Raw genomic sequence first — 25,408 nt, 5'->3', positions numbered from 1 at the left:
CAGCTTCAAATATCATCCCAAGCTCCATGACAGCAGTATGCAGGTCCCCCGAGCAAATTTAGTTTAGTTGGTGCTGCCCGGACCCATGCAGAGAGCAAAAATCGGAAGAAAAAAAAAAACATGCAAGTGCAGTTGGGGATGTCCAAATTAAAAAATAGTAGAAGGGAGATTCAAACCAGCCACCTTCTGATTCCCAGGCCAGTGCTCTAAGCACTGCACCACATGAATCAATTGTTGAGATGTCCTTCCCTTTCCATTAAGTCCCTCCAAGTTTCTGTCAGCCAATCACAGCTGTTTAGCTGACATGATGTCAACTAAACGAGCTGTGATTGGCTGACAGAAACTTGGAGGGACTTAATGGAAAGGGAAGGATGTCTAAACAATTGATTCATTTGGTGCAGTGCTTAGAGCACTGGCCTAGGACTCAGAAGGTGGCTGGTTTGAATCTCCCTTTTACTATTTTTTAATTTGGACGTCCCCAACTGCACTTGCATGTTTTTTTTTTCTTCCAATTTTTGCTCTCTGCATGGGTCCGGGCAGCACCAACTAAACTAAATTTGCTCGGGGGACCTGCATACTGCTGTCATGGAGCTAGGGATGATATTTGAAGCTGGCATAGAGGCTGGAAAAAAAAGTGTTTAAAGTTCGGGTTTTTTTGGTGGGAGGGGGTTAGTGACTACTGGGGGAGTCAGGGGAGGTCATCCCCGATTCCCTCCATTGGTCATTTAGGGCACTTTTTTGGGACCTGTTCGTGAAAAAACAGGGTCCAGAAAAAGTGTCCTAAATTCTGGCTAAAAACGCCTTTATTTTTTCGATTATCGGCCAAGCGCGCCCATCTCTCCTCAGTCGATAACCACGCCCCAGTCCCGCCTTCACCATGCCTCCAACACGCCCCCGTCAACTTTATGCGTTCCCGCGACGGAGTGCAGTTGGAAACGCCCAAAATCGGCTTTCGATTATACCGATTTGGGCACCCACAAGAGAAAGACGTCTATCTCCCAATTTAGGTCGGAATTTGGGCGTCTTTCTCTTTCGAAAATAAGCTGGATAGTAACAACTTTCTCAGGTACATCAAAAGCAGAAAACCTGTGAGGGAATCTGTGGGACCATTAGATCTTGAAGGAGCAAAAGGGGCTCTCAGGGATGGCAAGGCCATAGTGGAGAGACTGAATGAATTCTTTGCTTCGCTTTTTACGGAAGGGTGAAGATACAGAGGAACTGAAAGAAATCTCAGTGAACCTGGAAGATGTACCGAGGCAAATTGACAAATTAAAGAGTAGTAAATCACCTGGACTGGAGGGTATGCACCCTAGGGTACTGAAAGAACTCAAACATGAAATTGCTGATCTGCTGTTATTGATCTGTAACTTGTCATTAAAATCATCCATAGTACCTGAAGATTGCAGGGTGGCCAGTGTAACACCAGTTTTTAAAAAGGGTTCCAGGGATGATCCGGGAAGTTACAGACTGGTAAGCCTGACTTCAGTGCCAGGCAAAATAGTGGAAACTATTAATAAAATTACAGAACACATAGACAAACAAGGTTTAATTGGACAGATGGGTTCAGCCAAGGGAAGTCTTGTCTCTCCAATTTGCTTTATTTTTTTAAAGGCATGAATAAACATCTGGTTAATGGTGAGCCGATTGATGTAGTGTATCTAGATTTTCAGATACACTGAGAACATTAAAAAGTCATGGGATAGGAGGCAGAGGCCTTCTGTGGGTTAGGAATTGGTTATTGGACAGAAAACAGAGGGTAGGGTTAAATGGCCATTTTTCTCAATGGAGGAGGGAGAATAGCAGGGATCTGTACTGGGACTGGTACTATTTATCATATTTATAAATGATCTGGAAATCGGAACTACAAGTAAAGTGAATAAATTTGCAGATGATTCAAAACTATTCAAGGTTGTTAAAACACATGCTGACTGTGAAAAATTGCAGGAAGACCTTAGGAAATTGGAATATTGGCATCCAAATGGCAGATGAAATTTAACGTAGATAAATGCAAAGTAATGCACATTGAGAAGAATAATCCAAATCATAGTTACCTGATGCAAGGTCCACCTTAGGAGTCAGAACCCAAGAAAAAGATCTAGGTGTCATTGTAGACAATATGCTTAAATCTTCTGCCTAGTGTGCAGCCAAAAAAGCAAAGAGGATGTTAGGAATTATTAGGAAAGGGATGCAAAATAAGACCAAGAATATTATAATGCCTCTGTATTGCTCCATGGTGTGGCCTTGACTTGAGTATTACGTTCAGTTCTGGTTGTTGTATCTCAAAAAAGATATAGCAGAATTAGAGAAAGTTTAAAGAAGAATGAACACAATGATAGAGAGAATGGAACTTCTTTCATATGAAGAAATGCCAAAGAGGTTAGGGTTCTTCAGCTTGAAAAGAGATGACTAAGAGGGGATATGATTGAGGTCTACAAAATTCTGAGTGGTGTAGAATGGGTAAAAGTGAATCGATATTTTACTCTTTCAAAAAGTACAAAGTCTAGGGGACACTCAATGAGGTTACATGGAAATACTTTTAAAACAAAGAGGAGGAAATATTTTTTCACTCAAAGAATAGTTAAGCTCTGGAACTCATTGCCAGAGGAGTAGTAGCAGTAGTTATATCTGAGTTTAAAAAAAGTTTGGACAAGTTCCTGGAGGACGCTGAATGGATGAATGGAAGCAGCAGCAGCAGCAGCAGCAGCAGCAGCAGCAATGAAGTAAGATGAGCCAAAGTTTGGGAAAGGGAACAAGGGTGGTGGAAATGACTGAGAAGAGAAACAGAGATTGATTGTGACAAGCTTTGCTGGAGAAATCGGGGACAGAGAATGTTGATAAGGGCACACTTGTTTTGCTTTCCCTCCTATTCCAGCACCTGCCACCAACCAACCAGCAAGAAAAAACGAGAAAAGGCAATAAAAATTATGTTCAATAATTGAAAGCACTGCTCAAAACACAATAGTGTTAACAAATACTGGTAGCCATTTACTAACAGTGGGGCTCATTTTCAAAACAGAACAACATCCAAAAAGCGGCACAAAGTGGCAGGTGGACTTTTTTTTTGCCAAAACGTCCAAGTTGCTGTTTTCAAACCCATTTTTAAGATAGTTTTCTATGCAGTTCATATGTAGTTCGTCCAAATCACAAGGAGGCATATTGGGGCGGGATTTGGGTATTTCCAAAACTTGGGACGGTTTTCTGCAGTAATGGAACAAAGCAAACTTTTCTATGGCTAAAAGATAGATGGTTTGGTTTAGATCTGTTTCAATCACAACTAAATCACAAAAAGTTTCTCTACGTGACCAAATGACCACTGGAGGGATTAAGGCATGACCCCCCCCAAAGATGTGAAAGAAACAGTACATACCAGTCTCTATGGCAGCTTCAGATGCTATGGCCAGTCCTATTGGAGCAGCAAGGAGGTCCCTGGAGAAGCCTAGTGCACTGTAGAGAAGGGGACCCAGGAGTATATCCCACTCTGTTACACTTGTAGTGGAATGTGTGAGCCCTCTAACACCAACTAAAAACCTACTGTACCTATTTAGTGGAGGAGGAGCCTAATGGTTAGTGCAGTGGACTTTGATCCTAGTGACCTGGATTCGATTCCAATTGTAGTTTACTATGTTACCTTGGGCAAGTCACTTAACCCTCCATTGCCCCAGTACAAAAACTCAGATTGTGAGCCCTCTAGGGAGAAAGAAACTACCTGCATATAATGTGTACAGCGCTGCATACATCTAGTAGCGCTATAGAAATTATTAGCAGTAGCAGTATATAGGTGACACCTGCAGGCATAAGGGCTATTGTAGTGGTGTATAGTTCAGTACAATAAGGTTTTGGAGGGCTCACCATACAATATAAGGGGGTAACAGTGAGATGTGTACCTGGAACCTTTTACGTGACGTCCACTGCAGTGCCCCCTGGGTTGCCCAGCTGCTGTGCTACAATGTCTGTGTGGCCAGTCTACTAAGAATGCTGGTCCCCCCATACATCCTAATGGCTTATTTTTGTGTGTTTTTCCTTTGGACTTTTTTTTTTCGAAAATGGTCCATAAAGATAGATGCACAGAGCACAAAACATCTAGCAAATGGTCATTTTCAAAACAAAAAGTTGGATGCTTTTCCAGTTTGAAAATATCAAGGTTTGCTACTATATTTTTGGACATTTTCCGCAAAACATCCAAAATCGGATTTAGATGTCATCAAAAATGCCCTTCAGTGTGTGCTTATACTGTTAACATGTGTTTGCTGCAGGATCTATGGCATAACGTAAAACCTACAGTAAATAATGTGCATTAATGGTGTTAGGATATGTTGGCTGTTAGAAAATGACTCCCATTGTGACCAAGTATTTTTCACCCTGAGACTTGTAAATCAAGAGACAAATTTTGGTGCTCATTTTCAAAGCACATAGACTTACAAAATTACATAGTCTGGGTCTGTTTTATTGTTATCTTGTTTTTCATTTATTTTATATGTTTTCGACTTTTATGTAATTGTAGGATTTAATTGTTTATTGTATTAAAAAAAGTTTTTGTTGTTTTCTAGCCTGCTTATTTTCGAAGGAGAAGGCCGGCCGTCTTCTGACACAAATCGGGAGATGGCCGGCCTTCTCCTAAGGCTGGCCAAATTGGTATAATTGAAAGTCGATGTTGGCCGGCTTCAACTGCTTTCCATCGCAGGGCCGGCCAAAGTTCAAGGGGGCGTGTTGGCAGTGTACCGAAGGTGGGACGGGGGCGTGGTTAAGAGATGGCTGGCCTCGGCCGATAATGGAAACAAGGCCGGCTCTGACGAGCATTTGGCCGAATTTACTTGGTCCTTTTTTGTTCATGACCAAGCCTTGAAAAGGTGCCCGAACTGACCAGATGACCACCGGAGGGAATCGGGGATCACCTCCCCTTACTCTCCCAGTGGTCACCAACCCCCTCCCACCCCCCAAAAAATTAAAAAACATTTTTTGCCAGCCTCTATACCAGCCTCAAATCTCATACCCAGCTCCATCACAGCAGTATGCAGGTCCCTGGAGCAGTTTTTAGTGGGTGCAGTGCACTTCAGGCAGGCGGACCCAGGCCCCCCCACCTGTTACATTTGTGGTGGTAAATGTGAGCCCTCCAAAACCCACCCGGAACCCACTGTACCCACATATAGGTGTCCCCCTTCATCCCTAAGGGCTATGGTAGTGGTGTTAAGTTGTGGGGAGTGGGTTTTGGGGGGCTCAGCACCGAAGGTAAGGGAGCTATGCACTTGGGAGCAATTTGTGAAGTCCATTGCAGTGCCCCATAGGGTGCCCGGTTGGTGTCCTGGCATGTGAGGGGGACCAGTGCACTACGAATGCTGGCTCCTCCCATGACCAAATGCCTTGGATTTGGTCGATTTTGAGATGGGCGTCCTTCGTTTCCATTATGGCCGAAAACCGAGGTCGCCCAGATGACCACCGGAGGGAATCAGGGATCACCTCCCCTTACTCCCCCAGTGGTCACCAACCCCCTCCCACCCCCCCCAAAAAATTAAAAAAACATTTTTTTGCCAGCCTCTATGCCAGCCTCAAATGTCATATCCAGCTCCACCACAGCAGTATGCAGGTCCCTGGAGCAGTTTTTAGTGGCTACTGCAGTGCACTTCGGGCAGGCGGACCCAGGCTCATCCCCCCCACCTGTTACATTTGAGGTGGTAAATGTGAGCCCTCCAAAACCCACCCGAAACCCACTGTACCCACATGTAGGTGCTCCCCTTCACCTCTTAGGGCTATGGTAGTGGTTTACAGTTGTGGGGAGTGGGATTTGGGAGGGATTTTGGGGGCTCAGCACCCAAGGGAAGGGAGCTATGTACCTGGGAGCAATTAATGAAGTCCACTGCAGTGCCCCCCTAGGGTGCCCGGTTGGTGTCCTGGCATGTGAGGGGGACCAGTACACTACAAATACTGGCTCCTCCCACGACCAAATGGCTTGGATTTGGCCGGATTTGAGATGGCTGGCCTCGGTTTCCATTATCGTCGAAAACCAAGGCCGGCCATCTCTATGTCCAGTGATCTCAACATTTAGGTTGACCTAAATGTTGAGATTTGGCCGGCCCCGACCATATTATCGAAACGAAAGGTGGCCGCCCATCTTGTTCGATAATACGGTTTGCTCCGCCCCTTCCCAGGGCCGTCCCCGGAGATGGGTGCCCGCATTCGATTATGCCCCTCTAGATGGCACAAAGTGGTCTATGTTGGTTCTGATTATAGGATTTTATTGTGTTTAAATCACCACAACAATAGATATAATTCTCATGGAGGTGAATTTTAGAAAGGATATACAAATCAGAATTGAGGTATCCAGGTCAGGACATATCAAGTTCAACTAGTATTTCAGGACAGAATCTGTCAACATAGAGCCTCTTCTAAAATACATCCAGGAATGGATTTTTATGTTCTGGTTACATCACATGAGAATATCCATTTTACAAACATCGACATCTAAACTATTATTGTGGTCAACATGGCAGCATAAACATGCATGTGGTAGCTAATACCTGTGTTTGTTGGTATTTGAATCTTATTAATTTCTTTGACTGGGTGACCAGAAAACTAGATTGAAGACACATGCTAGATGTGGTCTATTTGGACTTCAGCAAAGCCTTTGACAGCGTTCCTCATAGGAGGCTTGTGAACAAATTGAATGGGCTGTTTAGGCCTCAAAATGATGAACTGGATTAGAAACTGGTGAATGACAGACGACAGAGGGTAGTAGTGAATGGAATTTACTCAGAGGAAAGAGAGGTAAGTAATGGAGGGCCCCACCATTTGATATTGGGGCTGATTCTTTTCAATATATTTGTGTTACATTGCTTAAGGGTTAGAAGGGAAAGTTTGTCTTTTTGTGGATGACATAAAGATTTGCAACAGAGTGGACGCCCTGGAAGGAGTAGATAACATGAGAAGTGATCTAAAAGGATCAGAAGAATGGTATAATGTGAAGGAATGTAAAATGATTCACATGGGGTATAGAAACCCCAAAGAGTTGTATTTGCTAGTTGAGAGGCTGATAAACCAGGGGAGGGACTTGGGATGATATTGTCAGAGGATCATAAGGCAACAAACAATGTGACAAGGTGGTGGCTGTAGAGAGGCATATCCAGTAGAAGAAGGGAGATGTTAATGACCTTGTAGAAGTCATTAGTGAGGCCTCATTCAGAGTATCTCGCTAAGGACATCAAAAGACTTGAGGTGGTTCAGAGGAAGGCAACAAAAATGATATGGGCTTGTGCCAAAAGACGTATGAGAAGAGACTTGAAGACCTGAATATGTATACCCTAGAGCAGTGGTTCCCAAACCTGATCCTGGAGGCACCCCAGCCAGTCAGCTTTTCAGGATACCCAAAATGAATATTCATTGTGGGTATCCTGAAAACCTGACTGGCTGGGGTGCCTCCAGGATCAGGTTTGGGAACCACTGCCCTAGAGGAAAGGAGGGATAGGGAGGATCTGATACAGAAATTTAAATATCTAAAAGGTATTAATATGCAAACTAATCTTTTTCAGATATGGTTATTGGACAATTTAATATTATAATAAATGCAGAGATTTGTATTGCTTGTTTATTGAGTTTTCAATAGTTTTTTTTTTCAATTATTGGACATTATTATTTTTTCGTTTTTCCTGTGCTTTTTTGGGATTATTACTTCTTGTATTTTCACTTTTTCCTACCCTTCTTTATTTTTTTCGGGGGGAGGGGGGAATTAGCCTTGGTGTTTGACATCTTTCTCACTGTCACACTCCATTCTACCACTGTCTTTGGAGAACAATTACTGACAGTTTAGCATATTTTTCTATATTCTTTTACATGATGGTTGCTCTGTTTTTTGCTTATAGGATTTAGAATTCTTTAGCAAAGGAGGAGGCTGGGAGGTCGTTAGTTCTATTGCCAAATACTGGTGCAGCCGAGTGCTCTGGAGTGAGGAGGAGCAGTGCTTCCATCTAAGAGGTATATATCCCAGTGCTGAAAGAGTAACAGCTTACTAGTACTACTATATAACTTTTGATATAATAGTTAACTTTATCAAAGGAGGAGTAAAAGGCTCCATAATAAAAAGTTGTGAAGTGTTGGCTGTTTAGCACAGCTTTTAGCAGATAGTTTTAGGATTTTTTTATTAATTTATTTTTTGTGTTTCAGGTTGAATGAAGATTATAAAGTATAAGATGTATATGACTTCTATTATTGTACTCCACTGACAGTGCCTTTGGTTACTCAGCAGAATATAAATTTAAATAAAATTTTTAATGTACCACCAGGATAAGACCATGCTAAAGTGACCTGCTGTGTCCCAAATAACCAAAATAGTAGCTGTTTTGCATTTTGAATTTTTAACAATTATATCTACAGTATGAGAGAAGCATCCCTTTGTTTCTCTACCAGACTTGGTGAATGCCTTTATGGTAGTATGTAAGCCACATTGAGCCTGCAAATAGGTGGGAAAATGTGGGATACAAATGTAACAAATAAATAAATTAATGTACTGCAGCATCAACAGTCAAGGCAGCTTTCCAGCTCATTTTCGAAAGTGATTGCCGGCCATCTTCCGACACAAATTGGGAGATGGCCGGCGATCTCGCAAAAGCGGGCAAATCGGTATAATCGAAAGCCGCTATTTTGACACCATCGCTGCTTTCCCATCACAGAGCCGGCGAAAGTTCAAGGGGGCGTGTTGGCAGTGACGCGAAGGCGGGACATGGGCGGGCATGGGCAAGTTTACGAAATGGCCGGCTTTAGCCCATAATGGGAAAAAAAAGCCCGGCGATGAAGAGCATTTGGCCGCTTTTACTTGGTCCCTTTTTTTTCAGGTCCAAGCTTCAAAAAGGTGGCTGAACTGACCACATGACCACCGGAAGGAATCGGGGATGACCTCCCCGTACTCCCCCAGTGGTCACCAACCCCCTCCCAGCATTAAAAAACAGGTTACAAATACTTTTTTGCCAGCCTCTATGCCAGCCTAAAATGCCATACCCACCTCCATGACAGTAGAATGTGTTCTGTCCTCCGACAGCCTTTGCCTGCTTGTGATGTGGCTCTGGGGTGAGTGTGGCACCTTTTCTGTTATTTGCACTGCAGAGTCACATCAGCAATGCATTGTTGTGGGTATAGGTATTGGTAGTTGGTAGGCTCTGCTTTTCCCCCTGCTTACTGGGTCAGAGTGTGCCCTGTTTTGTTTCCTGTTGTAGTCCATGCGGTAGTGGCCATTTTTGTAAGACAGTTTTAGATCCCTTTCCTGTGTTACCCACGTCAGAGAATCTAGTTCTTACCTTGAATGGTGCTGAAAGAGGGCATTATACACCATTGTGCCAGCTCTGACCTACTGCTAATCTTAGTACCAGGGGACTCTTTGCCAGTGGGGCACAACCTCTGATCTGCAGTAAACTGTGAGTAAACGTGGTTATTTCAAGAAAGGACTTTTTCAGAGAGATTAGTCTTCAGGTGTGAACTGCTGGGCCAAAGTTATACAGCAGCAATAAGTCCTAGAGGCTGTATGCAGGTCCCTGGAGCAGTTTTAGTGGGTGCAGTACATTTGTGAGTAGTGGGTTTCGGGTGGGGGGGGGGGGGGGTTGGGGGGCTCAGCTCCCAAAGTAAGGAAGCTATGCACGTGGGAGCTTTTCTGAAGTCCACCGCAGTGACCCCTAGGGAGCCCGGTTGGTGTCCTGGCATGTCAGGGGGGCCAGTGCACTAAAAATGCTGGCTCCTCCCACGGCCAAATGCCTTGAATTTGGCTGGGGTTTGAGATGGCTGACATAACATTCCATTATTGCTAAAAAACCGAAGCCGGCCATCTCAACCCCTGGCCAAATCCAATGCATTTGGCTGGCCGGAACCGTATTATCAAAACAAAAGATGGCCGACCATCTTTTTCGAAAATACGGGTCTGGCCAGCTGTTTGCGGCGCCACCAAAATACATCGCCAGCCATGTATTTCGCCGGCGCCATTCGATTATTCCCCTCTACGTCTCCTGAAGGCCCTGGAAGCCTTCTCTTTGCACAACCTTCTGCTCCTGCTTAGGAGGGACGCAGCAGAGGTAAGTTATAATGTTTGATGAATAATTAGTAAAAATTAGAAATTAAAATCTATGCATGCCATTGAGTTAGTGTAACATCCAACATAGAAATTTTGTCCCCCTACCTGTGTATTCCCTTTGTAAAATAGGCGTGTAGATTTTAGTCCTCCCAAAACCATACCAAAATCATGCCGTCTTAAAATCTCTGTGTGGTGTGGATATCCACATGTAAATAGTAACTTTCTGAAATTGATACATCACATACTGGCTGCTAAACTTCATAATTATCAGCCAAGGAGATCTTTGCTGTCTATGAATACATTTTTACTTCAAGTACCAGCATGCCACATTGTCAAATTTGAGGAGTTTCATAATTCAGTTTTTTATATTGCTGGGCTGCAAGCCTGGAATAAATTTGCTTTTGTATTGAGAGAGACCTAGGATCTAGAGGATTTTAAAAAAGTTTTTAAAATGCATTTGTTAATTCAAGCTTATGAAAGAGTGTACAGATGGTAGGGATACATAAGATTTATGCATTGAGTGGCCCTTTTACTAAACCATTGCCACATGCAACCTGGAATTACAGCTGGCCACTGGTAGTAGTTCCACCTCGAGTGTGCGCCATTTCCGGCACTATGAAAAATAATTCTGTAATTTCTAGCGTGGCGGTAACCTGGCAGTAATTGGGCAGCTTGCGGTGCTGCCCGGTTACCACCCAGTTAACTTGGGAGCCCTTACCGCCACCTCAGTGGGTGGCGGTAAATGCTCTCCCTTGCATTGCCAGTGGTAAGAATAATGTTACTGTGTGGCCATGTCTTTTTTTAGGGGCTTTTTGCCCGCTGCTGTAAAAAGGGCCCTGGCATGTGGCAAAAACAGCCCCTTGCCACTACTGCAGGGCCCTTTTAGTGCAGCTTGGAAAAAGAACCCCTAAGTTCTGTGGATTAGAGGTGAGGTTGAAGGAAAAATGAGGGTGTTGTAAATGATTTCTGTGTTAGAATGAGTTTTGTACTGTTGTGTAAAATATGATTATGTATGTAGATGATGGAATCCGCATAGAAAACTGGTGATAGTACATAGATGAGACCTACAGGGACATTGTAGAGAAGTCCCACCTCCAGTCTGGCAGCCCCTGTGCTGCCTTGGAAGAGGGAGGTCTCCTAGAAGGAGAGCATCACCCTGGTGAAGTAGTCAGTACTCCTGTAGCCAGACCTGCCCACCAGTTACCGCACCGAGGATATGTCTTCGAGAACTTCTGCCCAGGCGGGAAGGGTTAGGACAGCTGTTGTAGTTGGTGATTCGATCATTAGATATGTGGCTGGTGGACGTGAGGATCGCCTGGTCACTTGCCTGTCTGGTGCGAAGGTGGCAGACCTCACGCATCAACCTAGACAGGATCTTAGATAGTGCTGGGGAGGAGTCGGCTGTCCTAGTACATGTGCGTACCTATGAGATAGGAAAATGTGGGAGGAAGGTTCTGGAAGCCAAATTTAGGCTCTTATGTAGAAAGCTGAAGTCCAGGGTAGCATTTTCAGTGATGCTCCCCGTTCCACGCGTAGGACCCAAAAGGCAGGCAGAGCTCTGAAGTTGCAATGTGTGGTTGAGACAATGGTGCAGGGATAAGGGATTTAGATTTGTTAGGAACTGGGTGACATTCTAGGAAAGGGGGAGACTGTTCCAAAAAGATGGGCTCCACCTTAACCGGGATAGAACCAGGCTGCTGGCGCTAACTTTTAAAAAGGAGATAGAGCAGCTTTTAAACTAGAATGGGAGGGGAGAGAGCAGCTTTTAAACTAGAATGGAGAAGAAAGCCGACATTCGCCCAGGAGCGCATGGTTAGGTGTGGAGTATACTTGAAGGATACTATTGAAACAGGACATTTAGGGAATCCCAGTAGAGAGGTTTCAACAATGCTGAATGTAAGCCAGGTGTGCTTAATGAGAGAGCAGGATAAAGGATGCACATTATCCCCTTCAACTTCTTAGCAGCTTGTAGATCAAAGGAAAAAAACACAATCTGAAGTGCCTGTATAGAAATGCTAGAAGCCTAAAATATAAGACAGGAGTTAGAGTATATAGCACTAAACGATGAGGTAGATATAACAGGCATCTCAGACTTGGTGGAAGGAGGACAATCAATGGGACACTGTGTTAACAGGGTACAAATTGTATCACAATGATAGAGAGGATCAAATTGGAGGGGAGGGAGGTTGCGCTATATGTCAAAGAGGGAATTGATTCAAATAAAATAAACATTCCACATGAAACAGATAGCAGCGTGGAATCATTATGGATAGAAATTCCATGGTTGAAGGGAAGGAGTATTTTTATAGGGCTATACTACCATCTCCCGGGACAGAACGAACAGACAGATGAAGAAATGTTTACAGAGATTAGGAAAGATGGCAAATTGGGCAACGCTATAATAATGGGTGATTTCAATTACCCCGATATTGACTGGATAAATATTACATCAGGAAGTGTCAGGGAGATAAAATTTCTAGATATAATAAATGACTGCTTCTTGGAGCAACTGGTCCAGGAACCGACAAGAGGGGAGCCATTTTGAATCTGGTTCTTGGTAGTGTGCAGTGCATAGTGCGAGAGATGGCAGTGTTGGTTCCCCTGGGAAACAGTGATCATAACATGATCAAGATTGAGCTACTATCTCAGATGAATCCACAAAGGAAATCTACTGCAGCTGTATTTAATTTTCAAAAGGGTGAATATAATGAAATGAGGAAAATGGTTAAAAAGAAACTAAAAGGATTGGCTGCTAAGGTTAGAACACTAAATCAAGCATGGACATTATTCAGAAATACCAGTTTGGAAGCCCAGTCCAGATGCATTCCATGTATTTCCAAAGGTGAGAAGAACAGAAAATGGCAAGCAGCATGGTTAAAAGGTAAAGTAAGAGGCTATTACAGAAAAAAGTTTGTCCTTCAAAGAATGGAAAAAGGACCCAAATGAAGAAAATAAGAAGCAACATAAGCACTGGCAAGTCAGATGCAAAGCATTAATAAAGAAGACTAAAAAAGAATTTGAAGAGAAATTTGCCGCAGAGGCTAAAACTCACAGTAACAACTTTTTCAGTTGCATCAGAAGCAGAAAGCCTGCAAGGGAGTCTGTGGAACTGTTAAATCATGAAGGAGCAAAAGGGACGCTCAGGGAGGGCAAGGCCATAGTGGAGAAACTGAATGAATTCATTGCTTCTGTCTTTACGGAAGAAGGTATAAAAGATTTGCCTGTACAGGAAATGGTTTTCAAGGGTGATGATGTGGAGGATCTGAAAGAAATCTCGGTGAACTTGGAAGATGTACTGAGCCAAATTGACAAACTAAAGAGTAGTAAATTACATACATCCAAGGGTGCTCAAAGAGCTCAAGCATGAAATTGATCTCCTTTAGTAATATGTAACCTGTCGTTAAAATCGTCCATAGTAGCTGAAGATTGGAGGGTGGCCAAAGTGATGGCACTTTTTAAAAAGGGTTCTAGGGGTGATCTGGGAAATTACAGACCGGTAAGCCTGATGTCAGTGCCGGGTAAAATAGTGGAAACTTATAAAGAATAAAATTACAGAACACATAGACAAACATTGTTTCATGGGACAGTGTCAGCACGCGTTCAGCCTAGGGAAGTCTTGCCTCTCCAATCTACCTCATTTCTTTGAAGGCGTGAATGTGGATAAAGGTGAGCCAGTTGATGTATTGTATCTCGGTTTTCAGAAAGCTTTTGATAAAGTTCCTCATGAGAGTGTACTGAGAAAATTAAAGAGTCATGGGATAGGAGGCAAGGTTCTGCTGTGGATTAGGAATTGTTTATTGGACAGAAAACAAGAGGGTAGGGTTAAATGGTAATTTCTCTCAATGGAGGAGGGTGAACAATGGAATGCTACAGAGATCTGTACTGGGATTGATGCTATTTAACATATTTATAAATGATATATGGAAATCAGAATGACGAGTGAGGTGATTAATTTGCAGATGATACAAAACTATTCAAGTTTGTTAAAACACGAGTGGACTGTGAAATATTGCAGGAAGACCTTAGGAAATTGGAAGACTGGGCATCCAAATGCCAGATGCACATTGGAAAGAATAATTCAAATCATAGTTGCCTGATGCTATGGTCCACCTTGGGGGTCAGCACTCAAGAAAAAGATCTAGGTGTCATTGTAGATAATACAGTGAAATCTTCTGCTAAGTGTGTGGCGCCGGCCAAAAAAGCAAACAGTATGCTAGGAATTATTAGGACGGGGGTAGTGAATAAAACCAAAAATATTATAATGCCTCTGTATTGCTCCATGGTGTGACCATACATTGAGTATTGCATTCAGTTCTGGTCGCCGTATCTCAAAAAAGATATAGCGGAATTAGAAAAGGTTCAAAAAAGAGCGACCAAAATGATAAAGGGGATGGAACTCTTCTCGTATGACAAAAGGCTAAAGAGGTTAGGGCTCTTCAGCTTGGAAAAGAGATGGATGAGGGGAGATATGATTGAGGTCTACAAAATCTTGAGTGGTGTAGAACGAGTAGTAGTAAATTAATTTTTTACTCGTTCCAAAAGTACAAAGACTAGGGGACACTCGAGGAAGTTACATGGAAATACTTCTAAAACAAATAGGAGGAAATATTTCACTCATCGAATAGCTAAGCTCTGGAATTCTTTGCCAGAGAATGTAGTAACAGCGGTTAGTGTATCTGGGTTTGAAAAAGGTTTGGACAAATTTCTGGAGGAAAAGTCCATAATCTGCTATTGAGACAGACATGGGGAAGCAACTGCTTGCCCTGGGATTGGTAACATGGAATGTTGCTACTATTTGGGTTTCAGCCAGGTACTTGCGACCTGGCTTGGCCACTGTTTGGAAAACAGGATACCAGGCTAGATGGACCATTGGTCTGACCCAGTATGGCTGCTCATATGTTCTTAGAATAGAAAATGTTAAATAAATAAATAAATGCCCCTTTTGCACATGGGTATGTTTTTAAAATTATGATCTATGTATGTTTTTATTGTTCACCATTAGGACTGAATGTTGGATTGTGGCCTATAAATCTTAAATAAATATTTTATAAAGGTGTCAATGTTTCCTTTATCAAATAAATAATTTTTTGTAACTTGCAGGGCCATGTTTACTAAGGCGTGTTAGCATTTTTAATGCGTGCTAACCGTGTAGGCGCCTATAGGGATTTTGTAGGCACGTACATGGTTAATGCCGTTAAAGACGCTAACACGCCTATAAATCGGTTTAGTAAACAAGGCCCGAAGGTAGGTGTATTGTTATAATAAAATTACCTGCCAAAATGCTTAAACTGAAAATCCTAAAACAACTAGCTCAATGTAGGGTTACCATATGTCCGGATTTACCCGGACATGTCCTCTTTTTGAGGACATGTCCGGACAGGTTTTGCCAGTCCGCCCGTTTGTCCGGATTTCTGGATAAACGGGCGGGCGGCAGGCCTATCCTAGCCTCCCCATACTTACTATCTACTGCCTTGATGGTCTAGTGACCTCTTTGGAGCAGGAAAGAGCCCCCTCTTTGCTGCCCGGAGCACTGCCTTGCCCTGCATTCTGTTGCTGTGACGGTCTCGGGATTCAAAATGGCTGCCGAGAGTAGAAGCGGCCTCGCGAGACTTCAACTCTCGGCGGCCATTTTGAATCCCGAGACCGTCACAGCAACAGGATGCAGGGCAAGGACAGAGCTCCGGGCAGGAACGAGGGGGCTCTTTCCTGCCCCGAAGAGGTGACTAGACCACCAGGGCAGTAGATAGTAAGTAAGGGGAGGGGAGTGACGGGGGGGGGGGGAGGAGAGGGGAATATGTGACCCGGGGGGAGGGGAATATGTTACAGGGGTGGGGCGTGGGCGGGGGGGCGGGACATGTGTCCTCTTTTTCAGAGGACAAAATATGGTAACCCCAGCTCAATGGTATCAAATGCATTAAAAAGCAAAATTGAAATGATAGAGCTGTCTGGGACCCTAAAATCTACTGCCACCGTCTGAGAGGGTCTATTAATAAAGCTTAGTTCGAGGTTTCTGCAGCAGAGGGCCCATAGGAATAAAATGGGCCCTGCTGCAGATAATTCAAGCTAAGCTTTAGTACAAGACCCCCTGAGTGAAGCTTATCTCGTGTTAAAAAAAACCCAACTGAAAATGTATCATAAGAAATAAAGGGGAGGGGGCATTAAGCCTTAACACGTGTTTAGCATGAGAGTAAAGGCTTCCCTGATGTCATATGCTAATCATGCATTAATTATTTTTTTTCAAATTTTTTTTGAGAGGGGGCATGTTATAGGTGGACAGTGGATGCTCCTGTGCTATCTGGCCAGTGTGTTATGCTTTGCGCATGCTAACCGAATAATGCAGAATTAAGAGGCCCTTTTTCTAAACTGTAGTAAGCACTAGTGCCTGCCTACTGCACAGTAAAAGAGCACTGCCAGGGGACGTGCTGAGGCATCCCGCAGTAGTTTGGTCTTCAGCACATGCTACTCCCGTGTTAAAAAGTATTTTTTATTTTTTGGCATGGGAGGCATGTCTGGTGGCGGAGAATAGGCGTGCCCTGTGATAATCGGGTAGCACAGGTACATTATCATGTGCTGCCCGATAAGTGCAGGAGTAGCGTGGGAGCCCTTACCACCCCCTGAAGGCAGCCATTTTACCGCTGCACTAAAAATGGCCACAATGTGCAGAAAACCCACTCGCTGACGACAGCGCTGGCCAATTTTAACATGGCTTGGTAAAAGGACCCCTTAATGTGGGAGCACTTAGCACCTCCTAAAAAGAGGGCGGAAAGTGCTCCTGTGTTAATTCCACCAGGTAGTGTGCCCCTCTGATTGCTACTTTAGTGCACGTCCTGTATAAAAATATATATTTTTAAAAAATGCTATGTAAGTTTCCCACAGCTAAACCCAGATTTTAGCACACTTTAGTAAAAGGGCCCAAAATAAATTAGCTTAACACTTTCCTCCCAATATCCAACAGGTAAAAATGCTGAAGCAAAATATCATGATCGAGAATGTCACACATTGAGACTAAGAAACCCTTTTACCAAGCTAACGCGGGCTTTACCATGCAGTAAACATTAGTTTGGACCCTCGCTAATGTTTTCTTAGCTATTAAAGATTTTCCTCAGTTTATTTAAATAAATTCTCAATTTCTTGTGTGGTATAGATGTTCAGGGACTTTTTCTGAGCAAACTCTATCCCCTTATGCCTTTTGTGATTCTCAGCTAGTGTTTTAAACTGTGCTAAATCAATGTAATTAAACCTAATTTGGCTATTTCATTCACTGATTCTGTAGAGGTTTTAAAATAATCCTTAAATATGGTCAGTCAGTATTATTATGTAGTTATATTCTAGGGAACATTGCTGATTTAAGGTCTTCAACAAATTTCGGTCTGTGGGAGTCAGACTTCCCTGTAGATGGCCAATAAAGTTTGAATTTCCTCTGGGTTAGAATATAGAGCAATCAGGTAAAAGTTGAGCTTGGTAAACCTCTGATCTACTTTCATCCTAACCAGTTTTATAATTTTGTCTTGCTCTAGGTGTAATGCCCCCTGATGAGTACCATTCCAATGTAACTAATTCTGTTTACACCAATGTTATTGCCCAAAACAGGTAAATACATAAATTAAGGCATCATTTAGTACATCTAGGAACTTTTAATTAACAAGCTAATGAATTCTTATTAAACAGTGCTGCAATTAACATGAAGGGCAATTCTAGAACTGGTGCTCGCATTTATCCTTCTCTTGCATGAATAAATGTACAGAATCCTAACACTTACTGTATGTTCATAAATGCACACTTTCTTATTCAAGTACCAAGGCACTGTTCCGTAATGGCATGCATAAGTGGCATAATTTGTGAATGCAAGGGACATATATGTATAGTTTTGGGTATTGGGTTTAGGGGGTATTGGGTATATGGGGGGGATTGGGGGGCTCAGTAGACAAGGTAAGGGAGCTGTGCTCCTGGGAGCATTTTATGAAGTCCACTGCAGTGCCCCCTAGGGTGTCCGGTTGGTGTCCTGGCATGTCAGGTGGACCAGTGCACTAGAAATGCTGGCTCCTCCCATGACCAAAGGGCTTGGATTTGGTCGTTTCTGAGATGGGCGTCCTTGGTTTCCATTATCGCTGAAAATCAGAAACCACCAAGTCTAGGGATGACCATCTCTAAGGACGACCTAAATTTCAAGATTTGGGTGTCCCCGACCGTATTATCGAAACGAAAGATGGACGTCCAGTTTCATAATGGTACAATTGCTAATACTATCACAACTAGACTACTGCAATGCAGTATACATAAGGTGCAAGGAAAGCACACTAAAATCGCTTCAAACAGTACAAAACAGAGCAGCAAGATCGATATTCAATACGAAAGAGCAAGTCCACTGCTCAAAATACTTCACTGGCTGAATATCAGCCCCATAGAGTTTTGGAGAGCTGAGGAGTGGGTACCCATACTCCTACCTAATATTATACCTACTTGAAGTAGACAAGAGACTGTAAGGAAGGCTCCTGTCTTAGTTTAGGAAATGGTTTGTAATTAAAACTGTAGCACAGTGTATCTTTCTATATTCTTAGATGATAAGTTTTGCCTTCATTTTACAGCTTTCTGTACAAGTATACTTTTTTTAATTGTAATTTGTTGAAACCTGTAAATAAAAAAAAAAGAACTGCAGCACAGCATAAAGACATTGAGCCAGGTCAAACTGTTAATATAGCTGTGAGCAGCCTGTGTTTAAACAACTACCCGTAATTGTTTTCCCAACAGAGAAGCTATGAGTGGCTTTCAGGTAACAAACTGTGGGGTCCTTTTACAAAGCTGCAGCAAAAGGGGGCCTGCACTGGTGTCGGTGCATACATGTGCCGAGGCTCCCTTTTACCACAGCGGGTAAAAGGCAAGAATTTTTATAAAAGAAATGAACATGCAGCAAATGAAGCACTTGTTGCGCACCCATTTTGGGTGGATATGCTTACCACCACCTATTGAGGTGGCAGGGCTCCCATGCTACCCCGGTGGTAACTGGGCATCATACGGCACAAAATATTTTTGTAGCGCTGGAAATGGCATGCACTGGGGGTGGGAACCACCATGCCGCCGAGAGACTGGGCCAGGCCCGGGACAAGGCCACCCCTGGGGCCCCCCCACCCGAGATTGCCGGGCCCCCCTCCACCCGCCCCTCTCTCCACCCCCCCGGGCCCTCTGCACTGACCTTAAGCGCCTCACCTTCGAAAGCGCAGCAAGTAGCGGCAGACCACTCTTTTCTTCTTTGTCCCGCCCTCGCGGAAGTTACGTCAGGCGAGGGCGGGACACGGAAGGAAGGAGTGGTCTGCTGCTGCTTGCTGCGCCTTCGAAGGTGAGGCGCTTAAATTCATGCCAGGGAGCGACAGAGGGCGGGTGGGCCGGACTGCGGCGGCGGCACTAGGCCCCCCCAAGAGGCCTGGGCCCAGGGAATTTTGTCCCCCCTGTCCCCCCCTCTCGGCGGCCCTGGGAACCACTGCCGGGCTGCTGTGGTAGCCCGGCGGTACTTCCCTTTTAGCGAGCGTTAAGCCTGCATTGGGCTTACCGCCGCTTTGTAAAAGGGCCTCTGTGTGTTCTTGTAAGTGTCTTCGGTATGGTGAAGCTTAGCTTGTGTGAAAGAAGTGTGCATAAGAACAACTAAAGCATTAATAAAGAAGGTCTTTCATCACACTTCTGTGTAACTTCTAGATATCTCATTGGCTGTGCTGTGACCAAGCTCTCTTTGTAAACTCATTCAAGCCTTTTGCTTTTTCAGCCTAAATTTTGCTGTGGAGTTGGCTACTCAGTTACAAATCCATGCACCTAAAATATGGCAGAAAATTGCAAAGAAAATTAAAGTGCCCTTTGATCCAGAGAGGAAGTACCATCCAGAGTTTGATGGGTACAGACTAGGTGAGAGGAAGCAAATGGAAAGTTTTGTTGTGGTCACTTAGAAACACATTTGATCTGGTTGTATAAGGTCTCTCCATACTTTGAGTCGTGTCAATGTAAAAGAAAGCCAAGATCTCATTAGGGATTCTTTTTACTAAGGAGCACTAAATAATAACACGCCCGTAGGAATATAATGGGTGTCTCAGCATTTAGCACCAGCTGATTTTTAGCATGAGCTAAAAACGCTAGCACAACTTAGTAAAAGACCCCATAAATCTGTTAGCACGCCTTAGTAAAAGGATTCCTAGATGCAGAAATATCGTGCTGGTAAAACTAAGACCTCATAACACATCTGGTGTGTGCCAGTGCCTGGCAAATCAGATAATTTACTACATCTGTGTGTTCTACTGCCCAGCTCACTGACATTTTACCAAATTTCTTATATGTACTAGTGCCTAGGAAAACTGAGATCTCTCTACACCTCCTGCATGTGCCTGTGTATGTTAAACTATAATCCCATCATGCACCCTGTGTACTTCAGTGCCTAGCAAAGGTTGTTTATATCACACTCCATGTATGTTCCAGTGTTTGGCAAAGTTGATACCTCACCATGCATCATAAAAGTACCAGCCTGCAATCTTATCATTACTTGGATTATTCCTGACAATACGAATCATCATTTGTTTTGTTTTAACTTTGCAATTTTCCAGGGATGTGGACAAATTAAAATTAACAGAGTACACATCCAATAATCAGACTCCCTAACAGAGAACCTGTATATTTTTGGTATGTCACTTATAACATTGTTCAAAGTGGGTGGCATCCTTGGTTTTTCATTTGGAAAATTGGAAATAGATATGTCGAAATTTGTAAACTTTACTCTGCATACGGATTGACAGGTGCCGTACCTCTATTATTACTATAAATGCTATAGGAGTGTCAAGAGGGGTACTTGATCAATTTAAAGCCAGAAATCATTGTTATACTTACATTCCCAGTAATACTGACACTGATGATTCCTTTATAAGGGCATTACAAGACCTTTTTGCCTTACCCAACAAAATTAACTATTAAATCAGGTGTTGATACGGTTGTCTGGTACATTATTCCCTATGTTCAGAGATTTGTCTTAAGCCTCCTTGTTACTACTCTCAGTACAAGACAAACTACATTTCCATCATAAATTTTGTGTAGGACCACTGCTATTTATTTTTCTCATTTTACCTATCAATGCCTGTAACGCAAGTATACCTCTTTTATTAAGGAAGATATTTATTCTGCTTATGCTGTTTAATTGAACTATCATATGTTTCTTTCTAGTTTGTTACATCCTGCTAATTTGTATAGACAGGTTTAGATTGTTTTCCTTCCATTTTTTAACTGTTGTACCTTTCATCATTGGACCTCAAATGGTAACTAAGCAGACTGTTCTCTACTATTGATGATTTCCTAATCATCAAGAGAAAATGAAGCAACTCCATTCATTTCTTTAACACATATTTGCTTTATCTTCTGTACAAAGGAAGAAAAAGATTATGTTCCTATGTATTTTCCAAAAACACTATAACTCAACAGTGCCTTCATATATGATCTAGATCTATTACACCTAGCAGTAAGATAATGGCAAAACTATTATCTTGTTCATAATTGCAAAACTATTATCTTGCCCATAATTATAAGACTGCAAGTTAAGCAGCAGGCCCTTCATATATAATGTAGGCCTATAACACCCATAGCTTACTTGTAATTATCATACTCATAAGTTTTCAGTAGTTATTCATTATTTGGCCAATATTAATCCTTTTTCAATGCTAAAATGAAGTATTTCTGCCCTCTTAACACCAGTTTTGGCTATATTTACACATTCAAAGTTTGACTAATGATAAACTTTGATTGAAAGTTTTCTTTCTCCTGCCTCCCAACATCAGCTTTGTAATAATGATATATTAATTGACTACTATTATACATTCAAAATTATTGATTCCATTATATGACATAGGTTTGAATGAATTCACATGTTTCCAAGTCTCGCTCCGCCCTAGAGGGGTGGGTGTAAGATAGTTAGGCCCCTTGGGTTGGTTATGATAAAAGGGGGAATCCCAATGCTGCATTTCATCCAGCATATAATTATATATCCACATACAGACTCTTGCTATGGCCTTGTCCCTTATTGTGCCAGAGCACCCCTGTCACCTCATCCCTATACATTCCCCCCACAGGACTCTAAGAGCCCTCTGGAAAGGACAGCCACACCCACACTAGTAGTCATGTGTGCCAGCCCCCCCTGAGGGGCCTGGCAAGAGGGGAATGAAGAGTTATGCTAGCCCTTGCTCTCAGTAAAATACAGGCCAATTGCTCATAATAAGAGCTAGGCTTCTTAAAATCAAAATCATCTCTGATACAAAAGAGAGCTAGCTTGTAAGGATCAGTGATCACCTTTGACACAGTTATATTTCACTGTAGCAAGTGCTGAGCTGGCAAGGGAGGGGGGTTTTTGCTCATGGAAACATTCCTGGGACTGGCACCTGTGAGAAGTTATGAGCAAAGCTGTTAGGGCTAATGTACATCATTAAAAGGTTGGATGCAAGGGGGGTACGCACACCAAGGGGAGGGGGTGGAGTGGAAGAGGGCAACATGACCTGTGAGATCATCTCACAGATGGGCTCTCAAGAGATTTTGTTTATACTTAGGGCTTGAGAACATGTGAAGTCATTTTAATTAAACTGATAAGGGCTAGGAGCCCTGGTGAGAAAGACTGGGGTCTATTGGAACCAATGAAACCAAAATAGTATATAAGGACCAGTCTGGAGGGTATTAGAATCAGAAGACTCCAGAAGGCTAGAGAGAGAGAGGATGTACCATGATATACGGTTCCATTATGTGAATGCCTGACTTGCCTGTACTGCTATTGGTAAGATTATAATAAACTATCTTATTATATCTATTGAATACTGGGTTCCTTTCTAATTACAGACCTAGCTAAAGCCTGGTCTATGCAGACCTGCCATGCACAGATACAGGATTGGGGTAATTAAGCATCTAGAGGGGATTTTCAGTTCTCTCTAGGATAGTACAGAGAGCCCATGGCTTCCGCTGCCCAAATGGGTGAGGCAGACCTAATTATATACAATATCTGTGTCCTTTTCTGCAGGTGACTGTGTTAAACAAGCAGATGTGATATTACTGGGCTTCCCTCTCCAATATCCCATGAATCCTGAGATTCAAAGGAATGACCTGGAAATATATGAAGCTATCACTGACCCTGGTGGACCTGCCATGACATGGGTAATCAGTGCAGGGGGAGAGAAGAAATCGCTGGACATGGAGAGTAGAGGAGGGGAGGGCAGGGGGAGAGAAGAAATCACTGGACATGGAGAGTAGAGGAGGGGAGGGCAGGGGGAGAGAAGAGATCGCTGGCCATGGAGAAGAGAGGGGGAGAGAAGAGATCGCTGGCCATGGAGAGGAGGGGAGGGCAAGGGGAGAGAGGAGAATTGCTGGATATGGATGGATGGAGGAGAGGGCAGGGGAGAATGGAGAGTTGCTGGACATGGAATGGATGGATGGAGGGGAGGGCAGGGGAGAGAGGAGAATTGCTGGACATGGAATGGATGGAAGGGAGGGCAGGGGAGAGAGGAAATTTGCTGGATATGGGTGGATGGAGGAGAGGGAAGGGGAGAATGGAGAGTTGCTGGACATGGATGGATGGATGGAGAGCAGGGGAGAGAGGAGAATTGCTGGATATGGATGGATGAATTGGGGCAGGGGAGAGAGGAATTTTGCTGGATATGGGTGGATGGAGGAGAATTGCAGGACATGGATGGATGAATGGAGGGGGCAGGGGAGAGGAAATTTGCTGGATATGGGTGGATGGAGGAGAGGGCAGGGGAGAATGGAGAGTTGCTGGACATGGATGGATGGAGGGGAAGGAAGTCAGGAAGGAGATGGAGGGGAGGGAAGAGAGGAGAAATGCTGGACATGGATGCAGGGCCGTGCCGATGCGGTAAGCGAGGTAAGCGCCGCAGGGGGGCGCCCACCTCTGGAGGGCGCCACCGCGGTGCTTACCCTCGCCCCGCGCCCCCGAGGACTTTAAATTACCTCGGTCGCAGCCGCTGCAGCAGCGTCGGTGAAAGCGCTGCCGACGTCTCCCTTCCCTTGCACTCATTGGTTCCCTCATTGTCCCGCCTTCTTCTGACGTCAGAAGAAGGCGGACACTGAGGGAACCAAGAGCGCGGTGGGGGCGATGCGCCCCGGGTGTCAGCGGGTGGGGGGGTGCGCCGCTCCCGCTGCTCCCGCTGCTCCCACCATACCTTCTTTTAAAAAAGAAATCAGTAAAGCGGCGTGGCAGGCAGCGCAGCTTCGCGTCTGCCCTGCTTGTAAAACAAGTAGATCTCCTCGTCGGGCCTTCGCTCACTGGGTTCCTATTTCCTCGAGGGCGGGACCTAGTGAGCGAAGGCCCGACGAGGAGATCTACTTGTTTTACAAGCAGGGCAGACGCGAAGCTGCGCTGCCTGCCACGCCGCTTTACTGATTTCTTTTTTAAAAGAAGGTAGGGTGGGAGCAGCGGGAGCGGAGCACCCCCCCCCCCACCCGCTATCATCTCGACGGAGCTGGTAGTCGGGTCGGATCAGGGGTGCCCAGATGGCAGATGGGGAGGGGAGCCCAGATGACAGAAGGGAATGGGGTGGGGAGCCCAGATGGGAGAAGGGGATGGGGAGGGGAGCCCAGATGACAGAAGGGAATGGGATGGGGTGCCCAGATGGGAGAAGGGGATGGGAAGGGGAGCCCAGATGGGGTCTGGGGCTGAAAGGGGAGGCCCTAATGCAAGGCATGTGGATGAAGGGAGCTGGAACTGGGGGCTGAAAAGGAGGGTAGGTGGGATAAGGGGGCTAGTACTGGGACTGGGGGCTGAAAAGGGACAAGAGCTGAAACTGGGGGGACTGGGGGCTGAAAAGAAGACAGGGAGAAGTGGCTGGGGCTGAAGCTTGGGACTAGTGAGAGAAAAGGGCTGGGTTTGAAACTGGGGGCTGAAAAGGGGACAGGGAGAAGTGGCTGGGGGCCGAAGCTCAAGACTGGTGGGAGAAAAGGGCTAGGGCTGAAACTGGGGACTGGTGGGATAGTGGGGCTGGAACTGGGGGCTGAAAAAAAGGGGCAGAGAGAGGGGACAGATCCTAGATGGAAGGGGGAGTGAGAGGGAGGGCAGACCTTAGATGGATGGGAGAGGGAGGGCAAATGGTGGATTGAGCGGACAGAGAGAAGGCAGACAGTGGATGGAAGCGATAGAAAGGGCAGACAGTGAATGGAAGGGGGAGAGAGAGGGCAGACAGGGGCAGATGGTGGATGGAAGGTGCTGAGATAGAGGGCAGATGTAGATGGAAGGAGCAGGGAGAGAGGGCAGACATTGGATGAAGGGGACAGCAGAGAGGGCAGACACTGGATGGCAGAGAGAGAACAAAGACAGATGCTGGATGGAAGGAAGGAAGGAAGACAGTGAAAAGA

The 25,408-nt window shown here is 44.3% G+C and overlaps 1 protein-coding gene across 1 annotated transcript in view; it reads left to right on the top strand.

Annotated features, from left to right (window-relative positions):
• The window catches only part of PGGHG (protein-glucosylgalactosylhydroxylysine glucosidase), a 109,497-nt gene that overhangs the window by 37,395 nt on the left and 46,694 nt on the right, over positions 1–25,408 (top strand). Inside the window, exons 7-10 of the mRNA XM_030199521.1 lie at positions 7,851–7,962; positions 17,560–17,632; positions 19,797–19,933; positions 23,064–23,197. Of these exons, the coding sequence (XP_030055381.1) occupies positions 7,851–7,962; positions 17,560–17,632; positions 19,797–19,933; positions 23,064–23,197 (456 nt within the window). The remainder of the gene's footprint in view (positions 1–7,850; positions 7,963–17,559; positions 17,633–19,796; positions 19,934–23,063; positions 23,198–25,408) is intronic.

This window comes from Microcaecilia unicolor, chromosome 4, assembly GCF_901765095.1.
Source record: "Microcaecilia unicolor chromosome 4, aMicUni1.1, whole genome shotgun sequence".
In the NCBI taxonomy this organism is placed as follows: domain Eukaryota; kingdom Metazoa; phylum Chordata; class Amphibia; order Gymnophiona; family Siphonopidae; genus Microcaecilia; species Microcaecilia unicolor.
This window is presented reverse-complemented; position numbering and strand designations above follow the sequence as displayed.